The 27,781-nt window shown below is 40.7% G+C and overlaps 1 protein-coding gene across 2 annotated transcripts; it reads left to right on the forward strand.

Moving 5' to 3' along the window:
* The first annotated feature begins 241 nt into the window (after positions 1–241).
* Positions 242–27,308, forward strand: ths (thisbe). Of its 2 annotated transcripts, XM_011314039.1 has the most exons (6): positions 242–1,359; positions 1,478–2,392; positions 19,606–19,651; positions 20,898–21,030; positions 24,442–24,548; positions 24,860–27,308. In XM_011314039.1, the coding sequence occupies exons 2-6, from the start codon at positions 2,373–2,375 to the stop codon at positions 25,298–25,300; spliced, it is 747 nt and encodes a 248-aa protein (XP_011312341.1). In that variant the 5' UTR covers positions 242–1,359; positions 1,478–2,372; the 3' UTR covers positions 25,301–27,308. The 2 variants fall into 2 exon arrangements, with proteins under 2 accessions (XP_011312341.1, XP_011312340.1); XM_011314038.1 differs by having other exon boundaries at positions 242–2,392.
* Positions 27,309–27,781: the final 473 nt, after the last annotated feature.

Raw genomic sequence — 27,781 nt, forward strand, 5'->3', positions numbered from 1 at the left:
CTGAAATAATCACCGGGCGTCGATTGATAATTAATTATCACTCGTGTATTCTCGGTATGGCTTGTATCACATGGAAGACCCGTTGTTTTTCGTCATGCCGAGACCGGCTCTTGCCTGGATTATCACCATCCCCTCTACTTCCTCATTTCTCATTCAATCTGTACCCCTCCTCCCCCTCTATCGCTGAATAATTCCCGCAATAAACACGTATATTGTCACCAGTCCTCCGGTCGCACACGCCCGTGTCTCACATCTCTCGCCTCCCCCAAGCCAATTCTCCACTGACATTGGATTCCCTCTTTCCCACATATTCATCACTCATTGCGCAACAATCGAGACTCAAAACACGAACAATAAACAGCTGATTAATTGACATCGACGCTAAATATTCGAAATATAATAAAAACAAAAGTGATTTCGTTATATCTTATGTCGCATATTGTGATAATGAGTCTTACAATAAATTCTTCGTGTGCTGTGGAGAGCATTGGGAAATATTTCTCTCCGTTTCGAAATCCACAAGAAAGTCAGGAAAAATCGGGGTCTACGTTATTTCCAGCGGATGAGTGCTTCCATTTTGCGTTGAATTAAACTCCGCGTCGCGCGACGTTGCCACAACCTGGGGCAGCGCGTTCCTCCAGTCTAGAGTGTACTCGGCAACCCTGGAGACTAGGTACATCGCGTTCGGGCACACGCGGAGGATTTCATACGTCAATTCGATTGTATCCGTCGGTTTTCATCCGTCTAACGAATTATCCGCGGGGAAATTTGTGTAGAAATTCGAAGGATCCGGTCACACGCTCAAATCAACCGCTCGGCAATCAGAGATTGCAGCCATCAGGGATTGCGCATCGAGAAGCCGAATATCTTGCGGAAAAAAAAAATGAAAGCAGAATTGGATAAAAGTGTTGGCGTGTCATCCATCCCCCCAGTGTCCCCCTCTCGCGCGGGTGAATCATCTTGTCGATGGTAATCCAGTCCGGCACGCGTCTCCCCGATGCCCAGTGTCTCGTAACGGCAGCTCACTTTGCTCTCACCTCTCTCTCTCTCTCTCTCTCTCTTTCTGAGATCCCTCTCTTCATTATTGTATTATCCCTCCATAGCGTGCAGTTGTGTCTCAAGTGATCGTACGGAGAGTTCCTCGGGGCCTATACACACGCCTTTGGCTGCACTTTTGCCTATATATCCCACCTCGTGGAGTAGGGGAAAAAAGGCGATGTGATGTGATGGCGGGTTTGTAGTGGGGGTAAACGACTCGTGCATGATATACCCGGTGGAGGGATGCCGTGTTTGGTGGTAAGGGTGGTGGAGGTGGGGGAAATATTCTCTAGGCGAGAGCCACCAGGCCACTGCCACCAGGTAAGCCGAGTGAGTTAAACACTAGTGGGGCTGACTCGCGCGGTGCGGCTCACAGTTTCGGAGAACATTTCGGACGTGATTCAATTAACGCAAAAAAAAAATATTATTATTATTATAGTGAATTTTGGTTACCATTTTTGCATTGTGAATGTGCGGAGAAAAGAGGAGTGGTGAAGACCCTTGGAGTCCCTGACGAGTTGCGGATCAAAGAGACGGAAAGGCGGAAGGGCGGAAGGTGCTGAGGGTGCGGAGGGGGTGATACGGTGGAAAATACACCGGAAAATTGGAGGGACTTGACGGAGTATTTATCGGTCTCTGGGGGTAATTGTGCCTGGAGGATTTTCCCTTGTTCGATTGGTGTGAAGATGAGACTGGCGGTGTTCCAGATACCGCGGTTGTACCGCACAGGAACCAGGAAGACAATCACGTGTAACGATTGAGGGGAAAATCGGTAGTTCGAGGTCGATAGGAGATCGACCTCGTGTGTTATCGGGTGATAAGCCCCCCGAATGATTTGTAAATCACTATTGGAATATTTTTAGCTGGTTATTGCCGATCGTGACACACGTGTAGGTGGAATGTTTTTTTTTTTCTTCCACTATCTGGTAAATGGGGGGAAAAGTATTGTTGATGAATTGATCAATCATTAAACTCAATGACAACGCGATATGAGGTACTGTCGTGCGGTATTATTTACACGAGTTTGAGAATAAGTAATCACGAGTGATAGAACAGATGTTATTGACGTGAAGATACATGTTGAGTGGTCTTTTTTTTTATCTTGTGGTGATTTGAGGTATTGGAGTGAACAGTGGAAGCGGCGGCGATTACTCCATTCCAGTGGATTGCTCTTGTTTTTTTTTTTTCCAATTTATTTTAATCGTTAGGTGAGGTGCAAGGAGCATTATTGTTGCCAAAGACGAGTTGTCTAGGTGGCTGTGAGGTTTTTTCGTAAGCAGACACGAAGGCCAGCCCGACGCAATGCGTCGACGCTGCTGACGCAACGCGCCTGGATGCGTCTCACTCTAAGCACGTGAGTGTAACATGATTATTTTCCAACAAATGTGTTTTGTCTACCGCCAATATATTCCACATTTTCCCTCTTTAGGGAATAGAGATTATACCGTCATGCGTCTGTAATTCAGCGGAAGATTTTTAAAAACGAGAATCGATGGCGTGCATTGTTCAACCCCTCAGAATACCAACCCCCGTCCTCGTTCGATACCACATTATATTCTCCTCGTATTACACCCCTTTGCCACCCTGTCACTTGAGTCTCCCAGAAACGGAAAAAGAAGAAAAAAGAAGGAAAAAATATTGCAGTCCAGGGCGTTGGGTAAAAATACACCGTACGGCGCAGTATAAGTGCGACTTGTTCCCTAAAAACGCACAAAGTGTCCTTTTTCTCACCTCCCCAACGGCATCCAGAGGTTCTCAAATCCCAATCAACCCCCCTCTCACCCTTGTTATGACTCACGTAACGACTTTTCGAGTGCGAGAGAGCGAACAACCCCGTCTTGCCTAATCCAACGGCTGCAAGATGGGAAAAAAAAAACGTCTATACGATTTCACGCTCTCCCTGGGTGCGTTTAGTTTTTTCAACTCCTTTTGAAAAAGTCTTTTTTTCCATTCTCATTGCCGCGGACCCCATTTTTCGGGGCCCCTGTCTGCAATACATCAAGATTTTTTAACCCCATTTTTTGGCCTAGTGAAGGGCCCGGAGTTATTATACCTGCACTATGTTTTTTTTTTACGGGGTACGGGGAACACTGGAATATTCAGAGCAAATACTCTCGACCTGGCACAAAGACCTGTGAAATTTATTCGTTATAAAAATTCATTCAATTTGTCAACGCGAAATTTTGGTGGAATATATCGGTAATCGGGTCAGCAATATTTCATTTAAATCTATCGATTTATTATTCACCTGGATTCATTGATAGACATTCCACTCGAGATAGGAAGAAACCCCAATATCAATTAGGTGAGTGTGATTGAATTAATCTCCCCTGGTGATCTAATCACAAATTCCTCGATTATTTTTCCCCACCCTATTTTTCACGTTATTTTTCAACTTCAATTGATGTACTTTAATCGTGCGAATTTAGAGCGTCAGCTGTGACGAGAGATTTCGGTTATTCATTGTCACTCAGTGGCACGTGGACAAATTTGTCAATTAACCGTGAATTTGAGATAAGAGAGGGTAAACAAGAGACTAATTCAGTCCAACTCTTCCCTGATTATCAAGTTAAACACTAATTATTCTATTTAATTCACTACTAGATTTCAAATTTTCCACTGAAATTTCCGATAGCGCTGATAAATTTAGCACGTGAAATATTCCACCGCGGAATTTCGCGAGTAAATTTTTTGAGATAATTCTAACACACCTATTTGTCTTTTTTTTTTCTCTCGGGGATAATGTCCAAGTCTCGTCGCATATTGCTTCTTCCCAGGAAACTCAAACTACTACAATGGTCTCCCAATGGTCTCTGCGTACATGTTGCAACGTAAACTTCTTTGAGAAAACGCTAAAATCCTTCCTGTGTTCGCTTGTTATTCATATTAGCACATGCCACGACGAGATCTACAATATTTGTCCTGACCGAACGCCCGGATGGGTCTCACCGAGAGAATTATTCAGTTAAAATTACGGAACCAATCATGTAATCCGGAGAATTGTTTTCCGGCAATTTTTTTTGACGATCGCAACTGAATAAATCGCATTCACTCAATTTTCGTCATCGGGTAATTAATCACGGGTGACGGGATAATCCCGGTGGACCGCGGAAAAAATCCCCTTTGGTAAATCAATAACTGAGTAATCGATCGTTTACGAATCGCCACTGGCTCATCCGCGCGGCATTTTAATTACACCATTGAATTTATCTTGAATTGGTCGTTATCATCGGTAATCGTATCGACTGATTTTCGAGTTCACCGATTATTCATACACGCGATGTTAAATAAATAAATAATTGAAATTTCCAATTTTTGTGTACGCCCCATAATTAATGGGTACTTATAAAAATTTACGAGCACCGATTCGTCAACCCCGGAAAATACACAAGTGCTTTTAAAACGATCAATTGTGCATCCAATTCTCAACTCCTTTATTCCCCCTAAATTCTCCTTTAAAAAGAAAGAGCTCTCCTCTTCCTGGACTTCCATATGCCATTGAATTCTTGGATTAACCCCAAAAAATGTAGTATTAAGAGTGCAATAGCCCGATTCAACTCCTCGGACTGTTGTCCGAGTGCTCGAAAAGCTCCAACAACTCGTACCAATAAAAATCCAAATCGACTCGACCGGAACTCAATGCGACTGTCGACCCCGATTATTTTCACTGAAAATCCACCAAGTGTACTCTTATCACTTAATCCGAGGATTACCCCACGTTATTCAATACCTCGTACCTCTGAACACCGGATGCCCCGCGAATGCTGAGCCAGTGACAATCCTGGAAGACATCCTAGAGAATTCCATACACCTGTTTGGGATCCAATGTCCAATGTCCCAGGGACTTCCTCTCATTCCCACGAATGAAATTTCACGGTATTAACGCCAATTGCTTTATCGCACTGCGCACACACTCCGCACATTCAATTCCATTGTGCGAGAATAATGAGAATATTTTTACCAATACAAAAATATGTCCGTTAAATTAATTTTTCATTTCTATCAGTGTGCGGTTGAGCCCTTCAGGGTAATAACCCTTTTCTCAGAGCCGACTGGTGACGTAAGACCCATTGTCCCTAAATTCAATGCTAACCAATACTCGTAAAAAATATTGCACGGAATATATTGACTCGGGGTATTGCCTCCTTTGATTCATTAATTACCAGTGCTGCATTCTCGGAATATTAGGATTTATCTCATTGTCGCAGTGACTCCTTGATGATGAATAAATCACGGAAACCGTCACCAAAATATTATTGTTGACAAAAAAACATGAAAGAATAAAACAGTGACTTTTGGTCAAGATCGGAGAGCGAAAAGCTGAAGGGATTTGAAGGAATAAGTGATCGGGAATTGAATAACATTGGTGGGACGCGAAAGCGGAGGCACCCGGTCGTTAATCGAAAACCCATTACCACTATCTTCGATGGTATTGGACTTCTCGAGGATTCAGTTCCCGTCTAATGCGCATGGAGGCGAACTCAAAAAGCCAAGAATTATAAAGTTAAATAAATTTAACCGAGCAATCAATCGTCGTATCAATGCTCACTAATTACAGTTAAGTGATCATACGTAAGACACTAATTTTCCAATGCAATTGAGAAATTGAAATGATATTTCAAATGGACCACCCAAAATCGGCGAAGCATGCAGCATTATTTATTCAATTCAATATAAATACGTTATAGATTTAAAAAAATGATTGATCAGCACTGGAATATTTGGAATTTGACTGACATCGTTCATGATTGGACTCTGGTTTTACCCATTTGATAGGTATACTTGGTGGAGTGTGTGGAGTTCCCTGGAGAAGTGGTGGATGAGATGAGAGGGCGAGGCACACTGGACACCGGTGGATAATTGCTGGCCGCACACCACTGGTTCAATTAAAAAGTCAATCAGCTGCCTCCTTGTGGCCCTCTCAGTCGCTCATGACGCTCGATTGGGAGCTCCAGTGACGTGAAACACCTATCGTCCAACGCTTCGACGTGTTATCCCCACATCCCATATATAATTCCTCCTTCAAAAATATCGAACCGTCTCGCGTGGGAAATTTTTGCATCGATCGATCAATCCGGGATAAGTATCGACCACATGTCGGTGAGGTATTTCGCAGCTTCCACTGCATTCCGCACTCCATATCTCACTTTTTTTTTTTCATTTTTCATTATCACTTTTTGGCAATTGTGAGAATTCACGCTAGTCGCATTACTCGCGCTAATTGCGCTAGTCGCGCTAATAGACAGTATTATATTTAAAAAATTCAATTTTATAAATACCATCATAAAATACACCTCGACCTGTGCAATTTTCCTGCCAATCGTTTCGCACTGTGATTTAACCTGATGTATCGACTCAGTTTGAATTTGGAGTTATTATTCTCCGATTGAATGTGTAATTGCAATGATTCACCGTGAAATAACAGACTATTAGGGAAGGCTGCGGGTCGTACGCACCGGCTACTTCATTCGACTAATCGATCGGCAATCATGTGCCATTAGCTGGCTATTCGATGCTGAAAGGGTCCAATTAAAACTCCGGTCGTCCGTAATAACCGGGTGAAAGCGAGAATTATGAAATTTCCCGGTAAATTTTCATTTTAGAGGTGCTAGAGGTTGTTTATTTTTTTATCTATTAATTGAAAAATTGAAATTTCGAATTATCGTCGATTTTTTTTTTGCCCGCGTTTGTCGGGCTTTCATCGGTATATGAAGTTGAAAAAAAATTGTTACGTTGTTGATGATGAGTCCAGGAGATTGACGATGCATGTCCACCGGGTGAGGGCTGCGCTGGCCTCGAGATGTTTGTTTGGTTTTCCCACGAATGAATACCGTTGAAGCACTACTCAACGAAAAAAAAAAAGGTACCTACAATCGCGCGCATGTCAAGTGCCCAACATTTCCAGTGGTTCGTTTTGAGTTGTCCTTCTCAAGACACTTGGGGAAAATATAAGATACCCAGCTGTCTCGTTCAATCTGACATTTCAGGTACATTAGAATTAAATTCAACATCTGCTCAAATTCCAAATAAAATCATTCCTCCAGTTCTTATATTTTTACTTCACTTCTATAACATCAGAGCCATCTTTTTTTAAACTAGTTATCAGGTATTTATCAGTGCGATTGAATGACGGGCCGAGGTCATTAGCATTTCGCAAAATTAGTCCGGGTACTCGCGGAAAAAAATTCATCAATAATCTGATACATTCCGCAGATAACACTGAGTACCGTGCAGTCTGCCAGAGTGGAGCATCAGGTTTTATCTGTCACGCGTCTGATATTATTTTTCGTTTACGCTATCGGGTAATCGTTATAACGCAAAAACTGAAAAGAAAAAGGAAAAATCCTCCCACTGGGTGAAAACAATGGCGCCGCCCCGCGGTGGCGTCCCTGAACTAGAGTTACCATAACCTAGAGTCGACATGATTGATGGCACACCGTCTTGCTCACTGACGAGACTAGATTGAAGAACAGCCACGGGTTTGATAGGTACGACGAACTTCCCCTGCCCGTTAAATCGACGTTAGTTCATGAATTGTTGAAGGGCTCTTTGTGGGGTCGTCGTCACAGCTAGTCGATATCTACACCGTGGAATGCCATTTCGATCTAAGGGGGTGATACCGTGCACATTCAGAGTTCACTGTCCATATAAAAGGAAAACACTGGGGGATATCTATAGATACCTCTTGATGAAATACTGCCACGATAATGCACCGTCGTTATTGTCGTTAGTCGCGATTTATTGATAACATTTACGTGACCAGCTATTGTTATTTCCTGGATTGAGACGAGATTTTTCCAGTCTCGACTAACCTCAAAAGCATAAATGCTCAATTGAGAGTTGAATGACTCCGGATGGAATTGCATTTCTTTTTATCATTGTGTTACCTCGAGGGGGCGAGAGAAGGGGTGATGGGGTGGGATCAATTGATCCAATGGCGACTCATCGATATATCCGGTCATCGGACCTTGATAAGGAATAAATATTTAGACTAGTGCACTGACCCGACTCAATATCCACTTCAATGTTGACTATCACCGGCTCGTATGACACTTTGGGTCAGTGTTACAACACCCGGTGAATAATTGTGCATGATGCAATTGACGACCGCCATTTTCTCACTCTGAATGAAAAACAAAAGTCAATGATGATTAATTCAGTCTCGTACTCTAGCCTCAAGGGTGTCAGATTTATGTGACGAACGAGGAACGAGAGAGCCAGAGTTCGATGCCCGACACGCCAGAATTGTTATACCCGGGAAAAACAACAGCCTCGGGATTTTACCCGCGACAAGTCAGCGGAATAAAGTTTTTCCCCGGTTTTGTCGGCATGAGCTGAAGGGATTCACGGCGACTGAAAAGTTCATACCCTATAGCCAATGTGTGGGAGAATTATTCGCACACATCGAAATTCAGTCACTCGGGCTTTTTTCGGGAATTGGAGGATTCGGCGGCTATCGACTTTTCCCGAGTCCTCGGGTATATGGAGTTCAATTTGTAAACAGGTCTTTCAATAATGGAGGATCGTTACACCCGAAGGAGCTTCACCGTTTGCAACAGTGTGACGAAAAGTTGGGGTGAAGATGTGGAGATGTCGAGCAGTTAAGGTTTATACTGAGGTGTGTAGATGTGAGGGAAAAGGTTAAAAGTCTTTGTGACTATTCCGAGTGAATTCGATGAGTCAGAAATTCGGATCTATCCGATGGAATTATTCCGGTGGAAAATCATCGAGATTGACACGCGGGGGCATCTCTACATTGTCCTAATTTCACTCGATTACTCCCTCGCGATTCAATTGATTCGGGACGACTTTTGGTATTTGTCTCTCAAATAAATAATTCTCGTTGAATGTCTCGTAGGTTTACTTCACTTGCACAAACACGAGTTGTACAGGTTTATTACCTGAAACTGGGTCAGATATTGGCGCTTACCCACCTGAATTCAACCCTTCAGCTTTTTTTTTTCCACAAATAAATATTCAATGATTCTGGTATCTGTTCCATATCTTGTTTACGCCAAGTGTTGTTCTACACGTTCATGAATATCCGCATCGGTGGTGAATAAATTCGCCATTGAATTTGTCGCGACATCCATCATACCGGGGATTAACGAGTGAGCAATTGTTATCGCACGGGATATTTCCACGAAAATTCCACGAAATGACTCGGCGAGAATTGGCCTCGGGCAGTCCATTCCTGAGGCGAGCATTAATTTCCGGCCAGTTATATCGATGTTGACTCGTATCCCCTCCCGACATGCCTCTTTGATAAGGATGTTGAAATAACTCCGCAAACTGCTATTGTAATTTTTCATTTCGCTTCGATTAAATGCATCCGCGGAAAGCGGAACTCATGACTGAAGACAATTCATTTATTTTACAATCGAGATAATGACTCGTCTCGTTCGACGGGCGGCGATAACTCCAGAACGGCAGAGAGTGAAATTTCTCCGAATTTTTTTTCTCTTCAAGGAATTTCTTTGGATTTCAAAATGAGTTCGAAGGTACCACCGATTGAATTCCAGTAAAATTCATTTAGGGGATAATTTGTATTTAATGCGCATCAGGTCTGACGTCCGTCGGTTCTCATTTCACCCCCGACTGCACACAAGATCCCAAAAAATCCCTAATCCATTTCCGAATGCATCACCCACGAGACCTGGTGATCAGTTTCTCAAAATTGTGACAACGGTGAGTTTGTCAAGACGTCATATCGACTCTCCGTTGACATCTCACGGCTCACAAATCCCCGACGACAGATCGATCAGTCTGAAAAAAAAAATAACCACCCAACGACACCTGGCAATCCGTCATGAACAGGTAAATAGTGAGAGAGTCACGAAAATTCGTTCGTCAAAATGCACGGGGCAGCCACTGGCGGCACCATGAATTATCCCGTTGACATTTATTGTTAGCGGGGTGCAAATTTCTGGTCAACACGGCTATAAAATTCCCCCCTTTTTTTTCTCTCAAGTTGTTATTCCACGGAAGATAATCTACTGTGCGGATTTATCACCGATGCGGCGCGGCGGCGAAATTTTGCGGTTTCAGGTGATATTTTCCTTTTAGCTGTGGGGAGCATCTCCATGAGGTAATAAGGATGGTGGTCACCCACGGTAGTGCCCACAGGGGTCATATACACCCAGAGATTAAAATTAAAAATTATAAAATATATTCATTCTATCACCGCCAACAATTTCTCACGCTCAGTGAAAAAAAAATCCATAAAAATGACAAGTCCCCGAATAATTGACAAACATTTATGAAAAATTATCATTCCTCATTATTCGGGTCTAACCGATATCTCGAGTAATCCTCGACCGAGCTAAATTTTCACTGGAATATAAATAAAAAAATAAGTTCATTGAAATGTTAATAAATTCATCCCTCTCACTGGGGGCAATTGACCCGAATAAACCGCTACCAATTCATTTCCCTTAATCTCTCCTCTTTTCCTCTCGTTACCACTTATTCAAATGAAGATCAGTGACTGTGTAGATTGATGGAATTACACGAGTGCGCCTTTTATCAATCAAGAACCTCTTCCACATTGACTTGCCTCGGATAGTGCATTCCACGATTCTTTTATTCTCCAATTTTATTTTTCCACTCCGTCCAATCAATGTAACCATTGACGGTGAATTCCATTCTCCCACTAATCCATCAGCTATTTCTCAGATGTCTATGTTAGTTGTTGGGAGATTTTTTTACGGCGATATATCCGCACTGTATTGGTATACGGGGCCGTTCGTTTATTATCGATATAGATTAGATTATCGGAATTGAGCGCAATGGCGCCAATACGACGATCGTGTATCAAACACCGCGAAAATCATTGCTCAATGATTTTTCTTTCTCAGAAATTTTAAAACCTGATGTAAATAAATTTAAAAAAAAAACAACAAGAATTACCCAGCGAATTCCTCGAACTGTCCGAGCAATTTTACGTTTTTATTGCCGATACAATTGATCCGACAAATATTTATCCTCATCCTCTCTTTTTTTTTTCAGTATTGAAAGTGCCGCGTGAATTTATACGAGGCAGGCAAATATTTTTGGCGCCAGATTTTTTTAACGCTTAGTATGCTTTTTTGCGAAATCACTACCCGGCGGTTCACTTTAACCATTGGCCGAAGTGATGGTCAACGTTGTCGCACTGTTGGACGTTATATTGACCCAACAAGTTATCACCCAACTGAGTAACGAGCAAGGACCCACTAGACCCCATCGACTTGTCACTCTCATTGTATTGATATACAAAACATCGCGGACAATGTCGACGGCTTTTATTTTTAGAATTGTTGATCTTTCGCATACCGCGAGATTTTATAAAAATCATTTATCGAGTTATTCAGTGATAAGAAGACCGATCGTTTTCCCCGAACCAATCACTCAGGAATTTATAGTTTATTTAATCCAATTTATCCTCACGTTCATTCCTGGATTTTCCTCTCCTTCAAATTACAATTAATAGTTGATAATTGCAATTGTGTTGCTTTGGGAAAATGAATTTAATTAATAATTCAGATTGAGTCACGGTGCCACCTGGTGGTAGCGTCCATGTAACCGCGACCCCATAACCTTGATACTCTCAAAATCTGGAAGTGAAGACGAGAAAATTATAATGAAATCAAGCTAGAGGGTTATCGAAGAGAGATGACAATCTGTTTCGACACAGTTTCGACTTTGATCAAATTCCGATGCCGATAAAGTCCTCCCACTCTTGGCTTCTGAACGCGATAATAGAAAAGCATTAAGCAATAGTTGTGACATTTTATCGCCCGATCGTGACTTTACAGACATCTCCATCACTCCAGGTGCTGACAACTTCCGGCTCTCATTCATCCGCGATCTTCTCTCGCCGAATGCCGCTGCATTAATCCATCCTCGTATCACGATAGCTTTTTACAGCGCTCGATCGTTAATCAAATCTGACATTTCAATGACTGAATGCTCATCGAATTGATCTGCGTTACCTCCTATATATCTGACCCAGAATGAGCATTCCGAATCACGTACTGTGGTTTGTGCTGGATTCAATGAGAAATAAGGGATATCGTATTGCCTAGGAGAGAAAATATATAGATCGCGGTCGCATAACCTTGCGCCGACTGTTGTCTTTCCCGGGATCTAATGCGCAAGTGCTCAATCGATTCATACAATATTCATAATCAAGGACACGCAATTTTGTCCTAATTACCAATCATTATTTCTCAATAAAATGTTAGGTTGTTATTATTTTTGAGCAGTGAAAAGGAAAAAAAATGAGAAAAGAAAAAAAATGAGAATGAAATCGTTTGGAATCGCTCACAGCCCGCGATCCCACGAAATTACACGCGAAACACATGATAATTGATTGCATCTCACTCGTGAGGAGAGGAGATTTACCTCCGAGGTATAAATTATAATTGAATTAAGAGGCCTGAGCTCTTAATTAACTCAGACCAAAACAGATTCACTGGGGCGCGACCCCGGAATTTTATTGCGCTTTGCCCCAGTATTCCCCGCCATCATCATTATATCTTTATCTTTTTACCCATCTACTTGTTTCGTTGAAAAATTTTTTTTTATCCAGCCTCTGTCGCGTTTTATACCATTGGGATAATTTACAACTCAATGGCCATTGAATCTGTTTTATATCCCTCATCCTCTGGGGCCTTTGTTCTCTCCCTTTGACGTGCGCCGAGAGTGTTCAACAATTGTTTTTGTTAATGGATTAATTCGAGGACGGAAAAATTACGGAAATAGAATAATTCGTTGAAGTCGAGGCAGGCGAATTTGTAATTACGGTGGCAATTCAAGACGAATAAATCGGGGATTAAATATTATCGGGGACCACCTGTCCCGTGGTTTTCCAGCCACTGGTGCATATCCTTGGAGCAATTAGATGGAATTGAGCTCGATGATTGGATAGGTATGGGCTTGCTCGACCATGAAGTCCCTCCCCGATAGTACACACACGCAAACTCTCTTTTTTTTTCACTCGAGTCAGTACAAATCACTTGCTAATTACATCTAAAAGACTCGGATAAATACATTGCCCGGACTAATTGCACTGCCACCACTCGAAAAATCTACTCTAATTATTTTAGCTTCAATTGCGGAATATTCAACGCATGATTCACTCCTTCCGAAATTCAATAAACTATTTGCGCGAACAATAAAGTATAGTTATACTATTTCCACAAATGGATCCCACGGTAATTGAGCGATAGTTTTTCTCCTGTGATGTAACAAAATAAAATTGCGCAAATTAAATAAACTAGTCGTTTTTTATTCCAATTTATTCCGCGGAAAGGTGGGATATAAAATCTATGATTCATCAACACTTGTTCAAATATTTTATTTATGGAAATTTACTTTTTTTTTTCACGCTGTATAACTACTGTTTGCTGAAAGTTTTCTCGTTTCGCGTTGACGAAAAATGTTTTTACATTCGCCGGTTATTTTTCAAACCGATGTGAAAGTACGACTGACTGACAATAAATGTCTGTTTTACGATTCCACTGGGTGATATTTTTATTCGTGATTTTGTGGAAAATTCACGGTATTTTCACAGGCACCTGGATAATCACCATTAAAATGAGGTGAAATTGTCTCTTTCGGGATTGGAGGTGAGAACGGGTGAGATTCGAGATCGATATCAAAGAATTAATTGCTTCTGCACCGCACTGTGATCAGGAGACATTGACGGGCTTCCTTCGTTAATGTGGAATTCCTTGAAGACGAAAAAAAAAATTACCGAGCGACATTAAATTACTCCGTAAATTAATCTGAAATATTTAAAAAACGGCAGAATTGCCGATCTCATGGAAATATTGTAAATCGTAAAATTCCGGTTAATTAATTTCATTAAGTTTCTATCTCACTTTTTATGACTTGAGGTCATAAAAATCCACCTGAGTTGAGAGACAGCTTCCCCCAGGTGGCGCCCCAGCAAATTCTAACCTCAAAATGAAAATCCCGTTAATCAGAACGAAAAAATTGAAATATTCAAATCATTCAATAGCGCGTCGCATTATTTGAACCAATTCCACTGTCTAGAATTATTTCCGCGTAACGTTCACGTATTTTTTTTTGTACTCCAATTTTTTATCTGCTTTTATTTATTACTCCGGGGATTATTCGATTGCTAGAGGTCGCGGTTGTTCTGTGATTGTGCCGTTGGTGTGAGGGCGGTAAAAAAATTCTCGGCAGTGGATGCAAAAAAAAATGCACAAAGTATCGGTAGAAATTTCGAACAACTCGTCGAGATAAAATCCGTGGGCACGTCAATTTCGTCGACGCATCCACAAATTTTCAGTAGATAAATTTTGTAATGGTCAGGCGGTCGGAAACTACAGGAATAGTTACAGAGATAATCGAGTGGCGATAGTGAGGCATAATTTAATAAAATGAATCGAGATTTGAGGGGAGTGGTGATTTATTACTGTAATCGTTTGTAAATGAAAAATAATCGACGGTGAGGTAAACGAAATGGGTAATCAACACCAGGAGAACGTTGTCGAGGAATTGGGTCATCATTTATCGAGGCGTTTAATGAATTTGATAAAATTGAAAATGGCAATGTTTTTTTTTATAGCACCATAAATCGTCAGTCGAGGAAAATCCTTTGGCAAAGATTTTGACAGCCGGTGAGAGAGTGTAATCGCATATTTTACGATCTTTGTTAATTCGATTTCGATAAAGACCGATAGGGCCCTTTTCTGGAGCAAGCAAATACCTTTTGTCTTTACGGGTAATCTGATGGGTATCGATAATCATGATATCCGTGTACACATGAATTATTCGTCATCTCCGGATGACGTAGTCCACCAGGGAAACCCAAAATGGATTTGATCAATCAATCAAATGTTGATTGCTCCGAAAATGAAGCACTTCGTGATTCATTTCACTTCGTCTGTGCACTCGGTGCCATTTACAATAAATATTGTAAAAATAATATTCAATTAATCAATTAAATTTTCAATTCAATACCGATCATCGAGTGGAATACCAAATTTGACGATAAAAACCGCGAAAAAATCAGCGATATTGGAGTCTTTTTAAACTGGAATCAATAATAATAATTAATTATTTATTATTATTTGGAAAAAATGGGTGTAGAATGCCCGGGGGTTTGTTTAGCCCTAAAAGTGCTGAGGCAGACAATTTTGTGCGGTTTCTCCTGCTTCTCGGATGACTCACTCTCCCCAACCCCCAAAAAAAAAATAAAAACCCCTGAATAATGCACTCAATTGAAACTTTATTCCAGTCGTGGAGTTCATATCGGGCAGGAGGGTAAAAAATCCGGGGAATAAGACGGTGAAAGCCTTCAAGTTTCTCAAAACGCAAACCTCCGGTTAGGGAATCGGCGAAAAATTTCTCTCTCTCGGAGAATCTTATTTCCCATCGACGATAAATTTGGCGTCAACTAGCTCCCGGTTGAGAGTTCACTGTTCCAATTTCACGGGTTTATTTTTTATACATTCGGTAGTAAAGAAATTCTTACCGAAATAAAACCATGAGGCATTTAAATAAATCGCCACATTTTTCCCCACTGCAAAATTTTTTCGAAAAATATTTGTATATCTTCACTGTCTCCTTATCCCTGAATTTATTTCATTCCATATTTTGTTAATTAATTATGCTAGTAACAAATTGATTTACACAAGTGATGAAGAACTTCTGGATTTTTGGTGGAAATAAAATGGAAGAACTTCCGTATTTTTGTTTTTCTTCTTTCGTCAGAGTCGGAGTAAATATTCAAGTCGAAAACATTTAGTGGTTTTAGATGGGCAATGGGTGGGATAAAAAATTTGGGAGTGAAATAAATCAGCCTCTTGCAACATGACATTCTCGAGACCCATCGAGATCGGCGAGACACGGTGATGGCGCCTCAGAATCGCCTTCGACGATATTATATCGAAACTCCGTCATCGGCACCACTGAGAAGACACGTTTGTTATTTTTTTCTTCAACGTGACATCGAGTACATGAATTCTCCCGACACTTGAAATAAAGAGCGAGTAAAATATGTAACCGGTGACGTCAGGCGCTCGATCGACGTGAAATACCCAGTGGAATCATCATTGCGCCGAATTGAAATTTTATTCGACGAACAACCGCTCAATTTCACTGGAGATTATTCACGAATTAGTCAACGAGTTGTCGAGGCATTTTTTTATTTCCACTTGGAGTCACCCACAGATTAATAACTCCAGAGGTAATTATCAGCGTGATGACGCGGCGGGAACTGACGAATCGCTAATTAACGCGTTATTTCTAGTTTCGGGAATTGAGAGATTAGGATTTCCAGGAATATATCGTTAAATTTATTCTCGCTCTTGAATGCAATTGCACGGAGACTGGAAATTTGAGAAAATTCATTTTAGCAGCGATTTGTTGATTGAGTGTCCGGTGATAAAAGCGATCGGTTCAATTGCCATCAATCCCTCAACGTCACGGATTTCGGAGGATATCCTGACATCCTACACCGTGATATCTAGTATTAGAAGATGGAGTGACCCTGGGAGGAGGAATTAATCACTCGAGTGTCTTCAGGGTACGAGTAATTGAAAGGGTTGGACTGAAAAAATTCTCCAGCCGGACAGCACTTGGCGCTCGACGCGAACAATCTAAATTCACTTATTAAATTGAATAAATAGAAAGTGGGAAAATGGAGTGGTGGATTCAACTAGCTGTCGGATAAATATATAAAAAGTGTCGGAATGAAATGATGAGCCGTCGGAACGTCGCCAAGTGCTAGTAGAAAAACGGTGTCGCGTGGCTCCACTTCTCACTCATATATACTAGTATGTACACTTGAATGTTCGTCATCTTTTCTGGGGAAGTTGTTTATATACATGGTATATACCCACTTGATGTCAATACGACTTCGGTACAACAGCCTCTGTATTTCGATAATTCCAATTTATTCCGTTCTAAACAATTTATCCATTAGAAAAAAATATTTAACCGTATTAGTCTCTATTATCCGCTCAATATTTCAACTTCGTTGGATAATTCCATTCAGCAGATGCAGTTGAATTTTTTTTTCAGGAATTTGATTCACCCGAGAGAAATTCTCACTCCTACATTTTCCGGTAGTTTTCTTTTTTTCTCCAGAAAATGCCCCATAAACCTATCTAGTATTTGTCCACTGGTGATTTGTAGGCGATTCGTTTCGCTTGTTTGAGAAACATTCGGTCGGTGGTCATTGTCCATTGGTCCAGGTGACTTTTCTCATTTGTGGAACCGACGCACCGGGAGACTTTCTTCTGAATAAAGCACGCGCCTCCCCAATTTTCACATTCTCTTCCGGATTTTTTTTTCCAATTCCTCTGTGAACCCGTTGGAGACATTTCTCCGTGGTTAATCTCGTTTACATATTGCATTATGCATCCAGATTTAATTCAATTTGATGCACTCTTTTTTAAATGCTCGCTGAGTGAAGCACTTGCTCGTCCTTATTTCCATAATTAGGGCACTACTAAATAAATAATTACATGAAAATTTTTCAGAAAGGGTAATTGCGTTTTAATTCCATTTTAATTAGATTGGAGTGAAGTATGTGGAGTCTTCAGGCTTGGGGTTAATCAATTTTCAATCGTCTCTTTTGACAAAAAATTTCTCGGTCAGGACCTTCCACGGAATAGACCAATGGACACCATCAGAATCACATGAGTTTTTCATTCGTCCGGGGGTTTCAAGTGCTGAGAGTTTTTCATTCGGCAATCCCCACTAAATCCCCCTTGAATAAGTCCCCCACGTGCCACACAAGGGTGACACGTCGGTCTCATCCTCTTCGCTCACTTCGCATTCATCCGTGAGCGCTTCGAATTCACGGAGTGATTTTTTCGCGACACATTCAACTAGTCCTATCCACTCTAGTCCTCGAATAAATCCCCATATTTTAGCAGGAAGTCGGGAGAAAAAAAAATTGAAAATTTATCCGGGGTTGAAGCACCCGTTCGATCGATCCGACGCGAGTGCCAGAGGTTTAATCAACTTTTTACTCAATTAACTTTTTTTTCGAGTGATGGTGTCCTCTACCTGTTGGTGACTGACACTTTTTTTTTTTTAATTGAATTATTTCTGGGAGTGCGTGACTCTGTGGATGACGTATCCCGGGGAATTCCGGGGGGTGCCGAGTATTTTGGCAATTGGTATTAGCGAGTAATGGACATGACGTGCTACATTATCTCGCGATGAGAGCGGTTAATGGGTGAGTAATTTCACTGATGACAGCTTGACCTGTCACTTTGACAATTCCCGCGGCCATGTGGAGTCCCTGTTGCGCCCACCACGTGCTCTCGACGCCAATTTTCCCGGTGAATCGCGCACTCAAAAAAATGATCAACATATTAATTAAACAAATAATTTACAACAATCAACTATCGCCGAGAGAACTTTATTTCATTAAATCATGCGTGACAAAAATTCACGGTTGATTAAATCCTGTATGAACTATCAGATTGGCGTATTGTTGTTGAAAAAATGAAAAATAATTGATTTGTTTTGATTTAAACATGAGAAATAATTGGTTAAAAAAATGAGAGACTCGGGAACGTTGGCTCACGTATAGTTGGACTTCTGTTCTGTAACGGAGAATCGCGGTGCAATTAAAGTACGAAACCCGAGTACTGGCGGTGCTCGTTGCACCCAGCGTACATACATACACGATAGAGTACGGGTATTACGACTTGATGCGTGTCGGGGGCTGGTGTGTACGCGTGATGAATGTGCGGTAGAAAATTCAACCGAGTGTACAAACCCGAGTCAAAGTGAGCGCCACACACGTGTCCCTTTTGCACTTCTATACCTTAACTTGATTCATTCGCCCACTCCATTTCGACCCATTTATTTCTCCGACGTTAAATCCTCTCGATACCTACAATCCATTATATTTCACTGAAGATGGAAAATTTATATAGCGCTCCATATCTCATGACGTCATGGGAAATCATTGGAGACCATTCTCCATTTTATATCATTTTAGCAGAAAAATTCACTCAAAAAATTGATAGCCCCTGTAGCTAAGCATTCGGATACTATATACCCGGAAAAAAAAATTGTAATCGGAATATTTTTTTTATAAAAAAAAAATTCGGAAAAGTTTTCCCGAAATTTTGTGAAAATTCGGAAAAAATATTTCGATTACGATTTTTTTAAAACCCGGCTAGCCACTTGTTCATTTGAATTTTCTTGGACTGCTCCATTGGACTAGCTATGAGTCACCGGAAAAATAATAAAAATCATTTTGCGGTGGTTATAATCGAATGGATTATATATAGTGATCCGAATAACTCGAGTGAATCAAAGCGAATGGTCTAATGAATGTTATGCCCGGAGTATAAATGTCGGTGTCGGTGATGTTGAGCGTTGTTGACTCACCTGTGTGTTCTCGTAGTAACACGAGATGCACTTTAATTGCGCAACCGACAACAGTGCAACGTGTGCAACGTGTGCAACCGGTGCACCATTTGAATTTTTCAACAGGGTTATTATGACTCCCGCAACCACTCCATACCCTCGACTTATTACACGTCTTATTGATAGAAATTCATGATTTTTATTTGCCTGTTGCAGGTTACCACAGCTTGCCGTCTTAGCGAAGATTTTGTGCCTCCTGATGGTAAGTGCGAGCATTAGTTTCACTCGATCCATTAATTCTCATTCAATTACAACCCATCATTAAAATTCCACATTAATTAGACAGTTTTCTACTGGGACTCTGTAAAAATCCAATTTATTTCTCATAATCGGAATATTTTTTCCAAATTTTCCAAAAATTTAAATAGAAACATTTTTTTTATAATTTCATAAAATATATTCATAAAAATTTCTAGAAAATTTAAAAAAAAATTTCCGAAACGAATTTTTGAAAAATTTTTTTTTACCCGGGTCTTATCACAACTCGTCGACTCGAGTCATGAAGTCATGGACTAATGACTCTTGCCCGATGATCCTCTTTCTCTCGATTCAATGGGTTCTCGGACATTGTCTTGACAGATTAAAAAATTTATTTCAACTTCATGTCGTACAGGCGTACCCGATTCAATCGTCACGCGTCTCATGTGAACAACTGTGTGACATATCGATGAGAGACGAGTGACTATGACGAATTAGTTCCTAGGATAGATACTGATACACTACTCCAAATCCCACAACTCGAATATTACCCCGTAACCCCTCATTTCACTCTCTACCTGTCGTAGATTGATGATCATTGCTGCAACTCCCACGCATTTTATTGCCACCATTCATATCGATTGGATGTCCCCGTGGACTCCATCTCTCAATTTTTTCCAAACAAATAATACAAATAAACATCAATCCAACTTTCTGGTTAATAAAGAACAAAAAAGGGAAAACTCAGCAGAATGTTGTGGCGCGTAAAAATAAATTCACCCCGCGTAATCCCAATGAAAATTCATGATCTAGAAATTGAATATGACGTAATACCCGTCGCCAAGGGATTGAAAACAAAAATAATCGATCGGGGAAGTAACGGTGGAGTTTGGATGAGATATTCAATTGAAAAGTTTTGGGAAAACTCGTACCCCCGGTGGGAGTTGGATACCGTATAGACACTTTGTTATAACCCAACTGAGAGCGAACTGGAGTCGTTAATAAAAATGAGACATGGCTCTCTGAGTATTGTCGTAAATGTGATTTGTCCGGCTCTCTATTTTCCTGGTCCTTTTTTTTTGTTTTCCACTAGATTTTTCATCTCGATTCGTTCAACTCGAGGTGCTTTTACAGCCACCCCTACCTTCTCCACTGCCCCCCAACGCCCCCCAACGCCCTCCGCCACCCACACCACCCAAACGATGCTGGAAAATAAATTTAATGGATTTTTGGAATTATTGTAATTGCAGGTAGTGATGTGCGGGGCAGTACCGGCAATGGTGCGCTCCGTGAGTCTCTACTCGACTTGCAGCAGCGGCAATATTACCGTATTGGGCCGCGACGTCAAGGCCATGGCTCGGGATGAATCCAACGCACCTTATCGTAAGTATTTTTCACCTCGATTTTTATTCATTGCTAAAGTGAAGTATTTATTCGATTTGAAAAAAATAATCCTGGAGTCATTTCGATTAAATATTTTCCTGCAACACCAATTAAACGAGTCCTCTCCACGACTCCACGGAATGAATCATTCCAAAAATTGGACCAAGTTCCGAAAAGGAGTCAAACGAAAAAGGAGAAAAAAAAAAACAAAATAATTTCCGAAAAACGAGCGAGAATGGTAACGCCTTCGAATTATCATGCCCGAAAAAATCTGGCTCGCGTGCACACTGCAATTTGCCGAATAATTCGTGAGAGCCATTTCGTTATTTTTCTTTTTTCTTTTAATTTACCAGCCGGCGTGTCACGAAACATTGGGTATGGCACAGCCGAAATGGAATATCAACGAAAAACTCGTGGTAAAGAACTGTCCGCCCTATTCATGCCAGGCGGCATCTCTGTGAAATAATTTCACCTTCGTTTATAGTGTGAGGCCACGCAAAAAAAAAAAAACAAAGTGGGTGGCAGAGGGAGGAAAGGGAGGGAAAAGGTAGCGAGAGAATGGCTTGAGTAAACAGAGGAGCAACTTTTCGCGCGCCCCACGCTGAGTTCTCAGTCTTCACCGTCTTCACCGTCTTCACCGTCCTCACCTCTCCAAAGATCCATCGCCTTGTACCCCATACCTTCCTGGCGTACCTAATACTCGTTCTGACTTCACATGTAATTAATCAACATCACGTGAGGAGCCATTTCCACAAGCCGATCATCCCGAGAACATCCACTCGTCCAAACAAATTTCCTCTTTATTTTTTATCGTCATATTAATCGTTAAAAATGAAATTTTTAGTCAAGAATTTTCCCAGCAACGGCTCATCCACTTGATAATCTCCCCATTTTTTTTCATAATTACTGGAAAAATCGTATTAATGACCTGCGATAGAGATGTTACGCTCCAACGAATTTGCCAAAGCTTCCTGTGAGGATCATGAGTTTCGCACTGTATGTTTATCGCGATATAGGGAATATTGACGTCGAAATGATACCGCAGCCCGACTGGAAATCATCGGAGAACTGGAATTTAATTAATCTACTGTGAGAGAACTGTGATTATCGTGTTGAAGGTTTAAACATGACATGTTCAACCTTTGATCTCTCCTCCCCAAACCATTTGCTTTGTACACCGAGAAAACAAAACCATTATTGCACGTCCCTTCATTTTTCATCATGACGGATAATTAAATAATCGAGTGAAATAATCGGGCAGACGTAATTTTAATGTTGAGGAATTTTCAGTGGATATTGGTGGGACTGGTGCACCCCCAGGAGCTCAATCCCAACTCGCCAATTAATTGTTCCACCTTCCATTAATTAATTGGAGATACATCCTCACTGCGGGATGCCGATTGCCATCAGATACATCCCCTCTTCTATCGATTGAGTGCCAAGCCGCAATTTGTTCTCTCGCCCTCAGCGCTTCTCTACTTTATGTTCCAATATAAGTGGTAAATACCCATTTTTATACACGTCAATGCGAGATCGATTGACCAGTTCTATTTTCGTGATAATCAAATTCCAGCAAGCCAGTGACTATTAGTTCATCCACTCATGCGTTGAGATTTAATTGAAGAGACGAGTTCATTACCACTGTTTTATGGTTTATGATTTGAGATCGAGTGATGAATAATTGATAAAAATTTCTTCAATGATAAAGAAAAATTATCGAGGCCGGAAGTCTGGTGTTCAATTCACCACACAATCTCGTGGGGATAACCGTGAAAATTAAGATTAAATAAATGATCATTTAATTGTCATTGATGGAGGGAAATGAGAGAGGCTGAGATTTGTTGACGAGACCACACATTGGGAAAGGTGACAAGAGGGAAGAGCCAGGGTGGCCCATTTGCTGCTGCGCCTCGTTAAATTCAAGTGGTCCTGACATCGGAATCAAGAATGTCCCCCAACAGCCTCATAAAGGCTTTCTCCTCTCTTTTTTTCTCTCCTCCGGTGATACCTCGAGTCTCGTACTTTATTATTAATTATCATTAATTTTAATTCCATAAATTTGTGAGAAGTAGTGAAAAAAAAAAACAGAAAATGTGATAAACAATTTCCCTGAGGATTCCAGAGGAACTCTGAAGAATTCTTATCCAAAGTCGCTCAGGCGTTCATCCTGGGTCCCATCCCAGGTTATTATCCTGGGTAATGGTGCCTAAAAGCCGGTGCTCCTCGCTTTTGATTAAAATTGCCTTTTAATTCATTTGGGTCAGCCTCTAATCTTGCGGCTCGCCGATACCCCCAATGAAATGAAACACTGGGCCATATACTAAACTATTGCAACGAGTTCATGAATAAATTCCCTCGCCCTCTACTTTTCCTCCAATTCTCCTTAAACTTTTATTATTTTCCATTAATTGCCACTATCAATACGAGGGGCTTAAGGGATTTGTTAATAAATTAAAGACCAATTTCGACGCTGAGATTTCAGTAGTCCTGAGGAATCTTAAGTGCAGCATCGCGTGACAGAGGAAGCCGACCTGTTTATTTTAATCTCCAATCCAGTCAAGATCTCAACAATGATACTGATATTCAAATTAGATAGGACCGGTGATGGGATGTTAACGTTTCAATAATAATCAGGGGTGGAAGTGGAAATTGTGCCGTTGTAGAATTAAATAAATAAAAAATCGATGCTGTTATAATATCAGGTTAAATTCATGAAAGTGCATTGAACTGATTGGTGATGGTTTAAAAAATGAATGAACGTGAAAAGCTCGATGGATTCGCTTCAGACTTAGCATAAACTGTTTTAATTAATTTAACAAACCCATTTCCAGTGGAGGTAGTGTAAATTTATATAATTTCCACTCGGCCCGATGAAATAAATGGTGGCATTCCCTTTTGGTTAATTTTGTAAGTCAGTGAAATTCACTGGACACGAGGTGTCCAGGTACATTTACTCCAGGACAGGTCTGCTAAGTGGAAAAGTACACAGCGTACCGTCTGTGTCTCCTTCATTAGCACCAACTAGCTCGCGGATTCTTCATACGTATTCCTCTCGTCTTGGCACGCAATGTACAAGTGTGCTAGAAAGAATAAAAGAGAGAGGGTAAAAAAATGAGAGTCCCTCCGATGTGAGACACGCCATAAACCTCAAGAGGAGCCAATGCTCTTTTCTCAGAAAATTTACCTCTCAGTACATATTCCCGAACGGACATTCCTCACTACGCCATTCGCGTGTTACCGTACCAATATTATTTTTTTCTCTTTCTCTTCTCTTTTATATATTTTTCACTCGTCTTTTTTGTTGAATCGCGTACGTCTTCCGGGGCTCTATGATGTATGGGCAAAATGGGGAATTCCGGATGGTCGGGGGCACAACATTTGGTAATTCTTTGTGTTTGATTTATGTTGCAGAGAAACTATCGACACAGTCCGACGACTTCAGTAAGAAGTTGTACATATATGCTGAGAAATCGCAACGGTATATTTGTTTTAATAAACGATGGAAATTAGTTGCACTGGTGAGTACAGATCGTTATTGTTTAGTCAATAATTTATCGATAATCGTAGCACGTCGGGGGGAGAAAAAAATATTCCACTATCTCACGGTAAATTCCATGGACGTCATCATCGTCGAGGTCATTCTCGACGTGTGTCAATAAAAATTTAATGCCACAACTTCAAAAAAAAAAAAAAATTACGTAACGTGCGTTTGTTGGGGTGATTCATCCAGCATTAATTTCCCTCATGTTTTTATCGAGAAGATCGTGAAAATTGAAATCCATCTAGCAGATGCGTCAATGAAATAACGAATATCGTTATCTGTTAACAGCCAAAAAAGCAGAGGGACGCGATGTGTCAGTTCTACGAGTCATACCACGGCTCCTACCTGAGGTACAACAGCGCGGTGGATTCGACGAAATACCTCGGCTTCAACAAATTTGGCAAACCGATAAAAGGCCAACGAGTTAGACAACAATGTTTCAACTTCATGAAATACAATCCAAGTTTCAGTATTTCTGCGCACAATGAGCTCATGAACAAAGGCTCGAGCGATCACACAACAACCATCACCAAGAAGCATCATCAGAGTCATCATCCAAGTCAGAGCCGATCACCAGGTCACAGAGCCAAGAAGAATTCGATTCAGGGTGATCTTACGAGAGAAACCACTACCCATCGTCACCGGCACTCAAATCGTCTAAAACAGCACGACGAATTTCCTATTCCCCGGAGACGACACCAGAGCCGCCTTCTGGCCCCCAAATACTGAGCTGAATCTACTTGATGAAGAAATTCAATTCCTTCAATTCAGTTTTTTCGATATTATTTTTGGCTCGATGATCAAGACTGTCTCACTACCGTGAGGAAATAAACAAAATATTCAGAGTTGTTCCAAAAAGGAATGGCTTGAGTAGCGCCCACGTCAAGGCGCTAGACCAACCCCCCCAACACCCCCCAACACCCCCTCACACCCCCTTACCACAATCTCCTATTAATTTTGAGAGTCGTGAATTTTTAATCCAAGATGATGACATATACCCCCCTGGAGGGGATCACAGGGCCCTCGTATGCGCAGCAAACCCCCCCTATCCTCCCCCTTTCCTCCCAACCCACCATTTGATGGGACAGAATGGGCGCCATTGCCCTCCCGCCCCCCTACCCCCAAATAAATCTCGATCGCGTCTATTTAATGCGGAAAAACAAGTAGAGAAAATAATAATTCGCCTGCGCAATACCGCCTACTTAGTCTATGTACGTTCCATATGTGTTTGAGAGCTCGTCCAATGTATGTGCGCGCTCAATTCCCCGGGGAGGGGGGTGTGGTGTGAGGGCGGGAAAAGTCCATGGATTCGAGAAATGTTTTTCCTATTTATTAAATTCTCAGATCAAACTTTCTCGACTATTCGTTCGACACACGCTTGACCCGTGGCTCATTATTTCCCGTGTCTCTCCCCCTCTCCCGAGGTGCGCTAAAGTATTTTTTAATTTTTCTATTGGTGAAAAAGGTACGAACAATCCTTGTGGTATGTGAAATCGATGATAGACTGGACGTCAGGTAATTATTCATCGTTTGAGAGAGAAAATTGTGAGGTGCGAGTGTATGAATATATTGTATGGGTGAGAGTATTTGGCTGAGTGTGATGAGCTTTTTCGTGTGTGCGCGAGTGTGTGTAATATAAATGAAAATGATACAATAATGTTAGAGGGAATTTAATCCTTAGGATGCTATTGCAGACTGTATTATTAGGTTAGGCACAATACGGATTATGACGCTGTGGCGACTCGGCGAAGAGAAATAACGATTGTTCTGATGGATATCACCAGAGTTGGAGGACTAGGTGAATAGTCAACGTGAAATTTCAATTTCAATGATTCTCTGGGAAATGGTTAAGGCGTTAGCCTCAGCTCTGGCAATGACATTGAATTTTATGACTCGCCAGTGTCGTCTGCAGAGAATTTGTAATTTTGATCAATCACCTGGAGAAAAACTTGTTCAATGCCAGAAAATGGAAAATTAAATCTTGAATGCTGATCCTTTTTTTCTCACATTCATAGACATTTTTCTTCAAATGTGTGATTAACCTCCCCCGATGGAATCCAAATACACAGTGCCATGGATAGAAAATTGTATAAATTTTGAGTTTAATATGAAAAATAAAATGTCGGTATGCACACCGGACCACTGCCAGGGCCCATTTCTTTTCGCAGGGTCGCCAACCTCGAGAAGCGCCTGCCCCCTTCCAAAATAAGAGATTTAATGAATTGAGTAAATCGACGACAATTCGCTTGTTAGGTAGCTTATTTATTGAAATCATGTTTAGATATTACGCGAGAGGAACAAAAATAAATTAATGATCCTTCCTTTATCCTCGTACTTTTGCACACGAATTATTCATTGTGTAATAATTGATCGTTTGCTCTCTCCTCGACTGGCTACTGCGATTTTCTTTATCAAAATTGCATTTTTTTTTTCTTTTCAAAAAATAAAATAATACTCAAATACCTACTTACCCATTAATTCTCTAGACTTGACGCGTGGTCTCCGGACGTGCAGTATTCCAATTCTAAACAGGCCGAAAAGTTAAAAAAAAGAGAGCAAAAAAAGACAAACACTGACCATTGAAAAAATCTAATGCGAAAATTGGTGAATAATAAGAACGTAAATTCGACGCTTATAATTTAATAACAGACAAATAATATAACATGTAATGTATTGTATTTGTAATATGGTATTGTAACGCCAACCTCTAAAATAAAACTACTCATTTTTTTTTTTATTTTTTTATTTTCTTCCCCACAGAAGACATTTTATTTTCACAATCCTCCCCCCTCCCTCTCCCCGACGAATGAAACAATAAAAACCTCATAATCACAGGAAAAAACGACAGAAGCCGAAGGGAAACGAAAAAAAAAAACACAAGAATCTGACTACCCTAGATAGATAGTATACATAATAAATAATATTAAAATAAATGAATAAACAAAAATTAAAGTATAAATATTATATATAAATAAATATATGAAAGACGATGTGTATTGTAAGATATTTAATACCGAAAAAATTGTTAGGCACTCTCAAATAAAAAATATTAAAAAGAATGATGATGGATGAATCTTCGATATACGAATTGTCAAGTGATTGGTGATAAGTGAGAGTCAGAGTTAAATTGACAACGGTATGACCGCAGATGAGATATTTCAGGAGGAAATAACGTGTGAAAAAAAATATATATATATATTTAAATCTGTA

The sequence above is a fragment of the Fopius arisanus genome, unplaced genomic scaffold (assembly GCF_000806365.1).
Source record: "Fopius arisanus strain USDA-PBARC FA_bdor unplaced genomic scaffold, ASM80636v1 scaffold00143, whole genome shotgun sequence".
Classification (NCBI taxonomy): Eukaryota; Metazoa; Arthropoda; class Insecta; order Hymenoptera; family Braconidae; genus Fopius; species Fopius arisanus.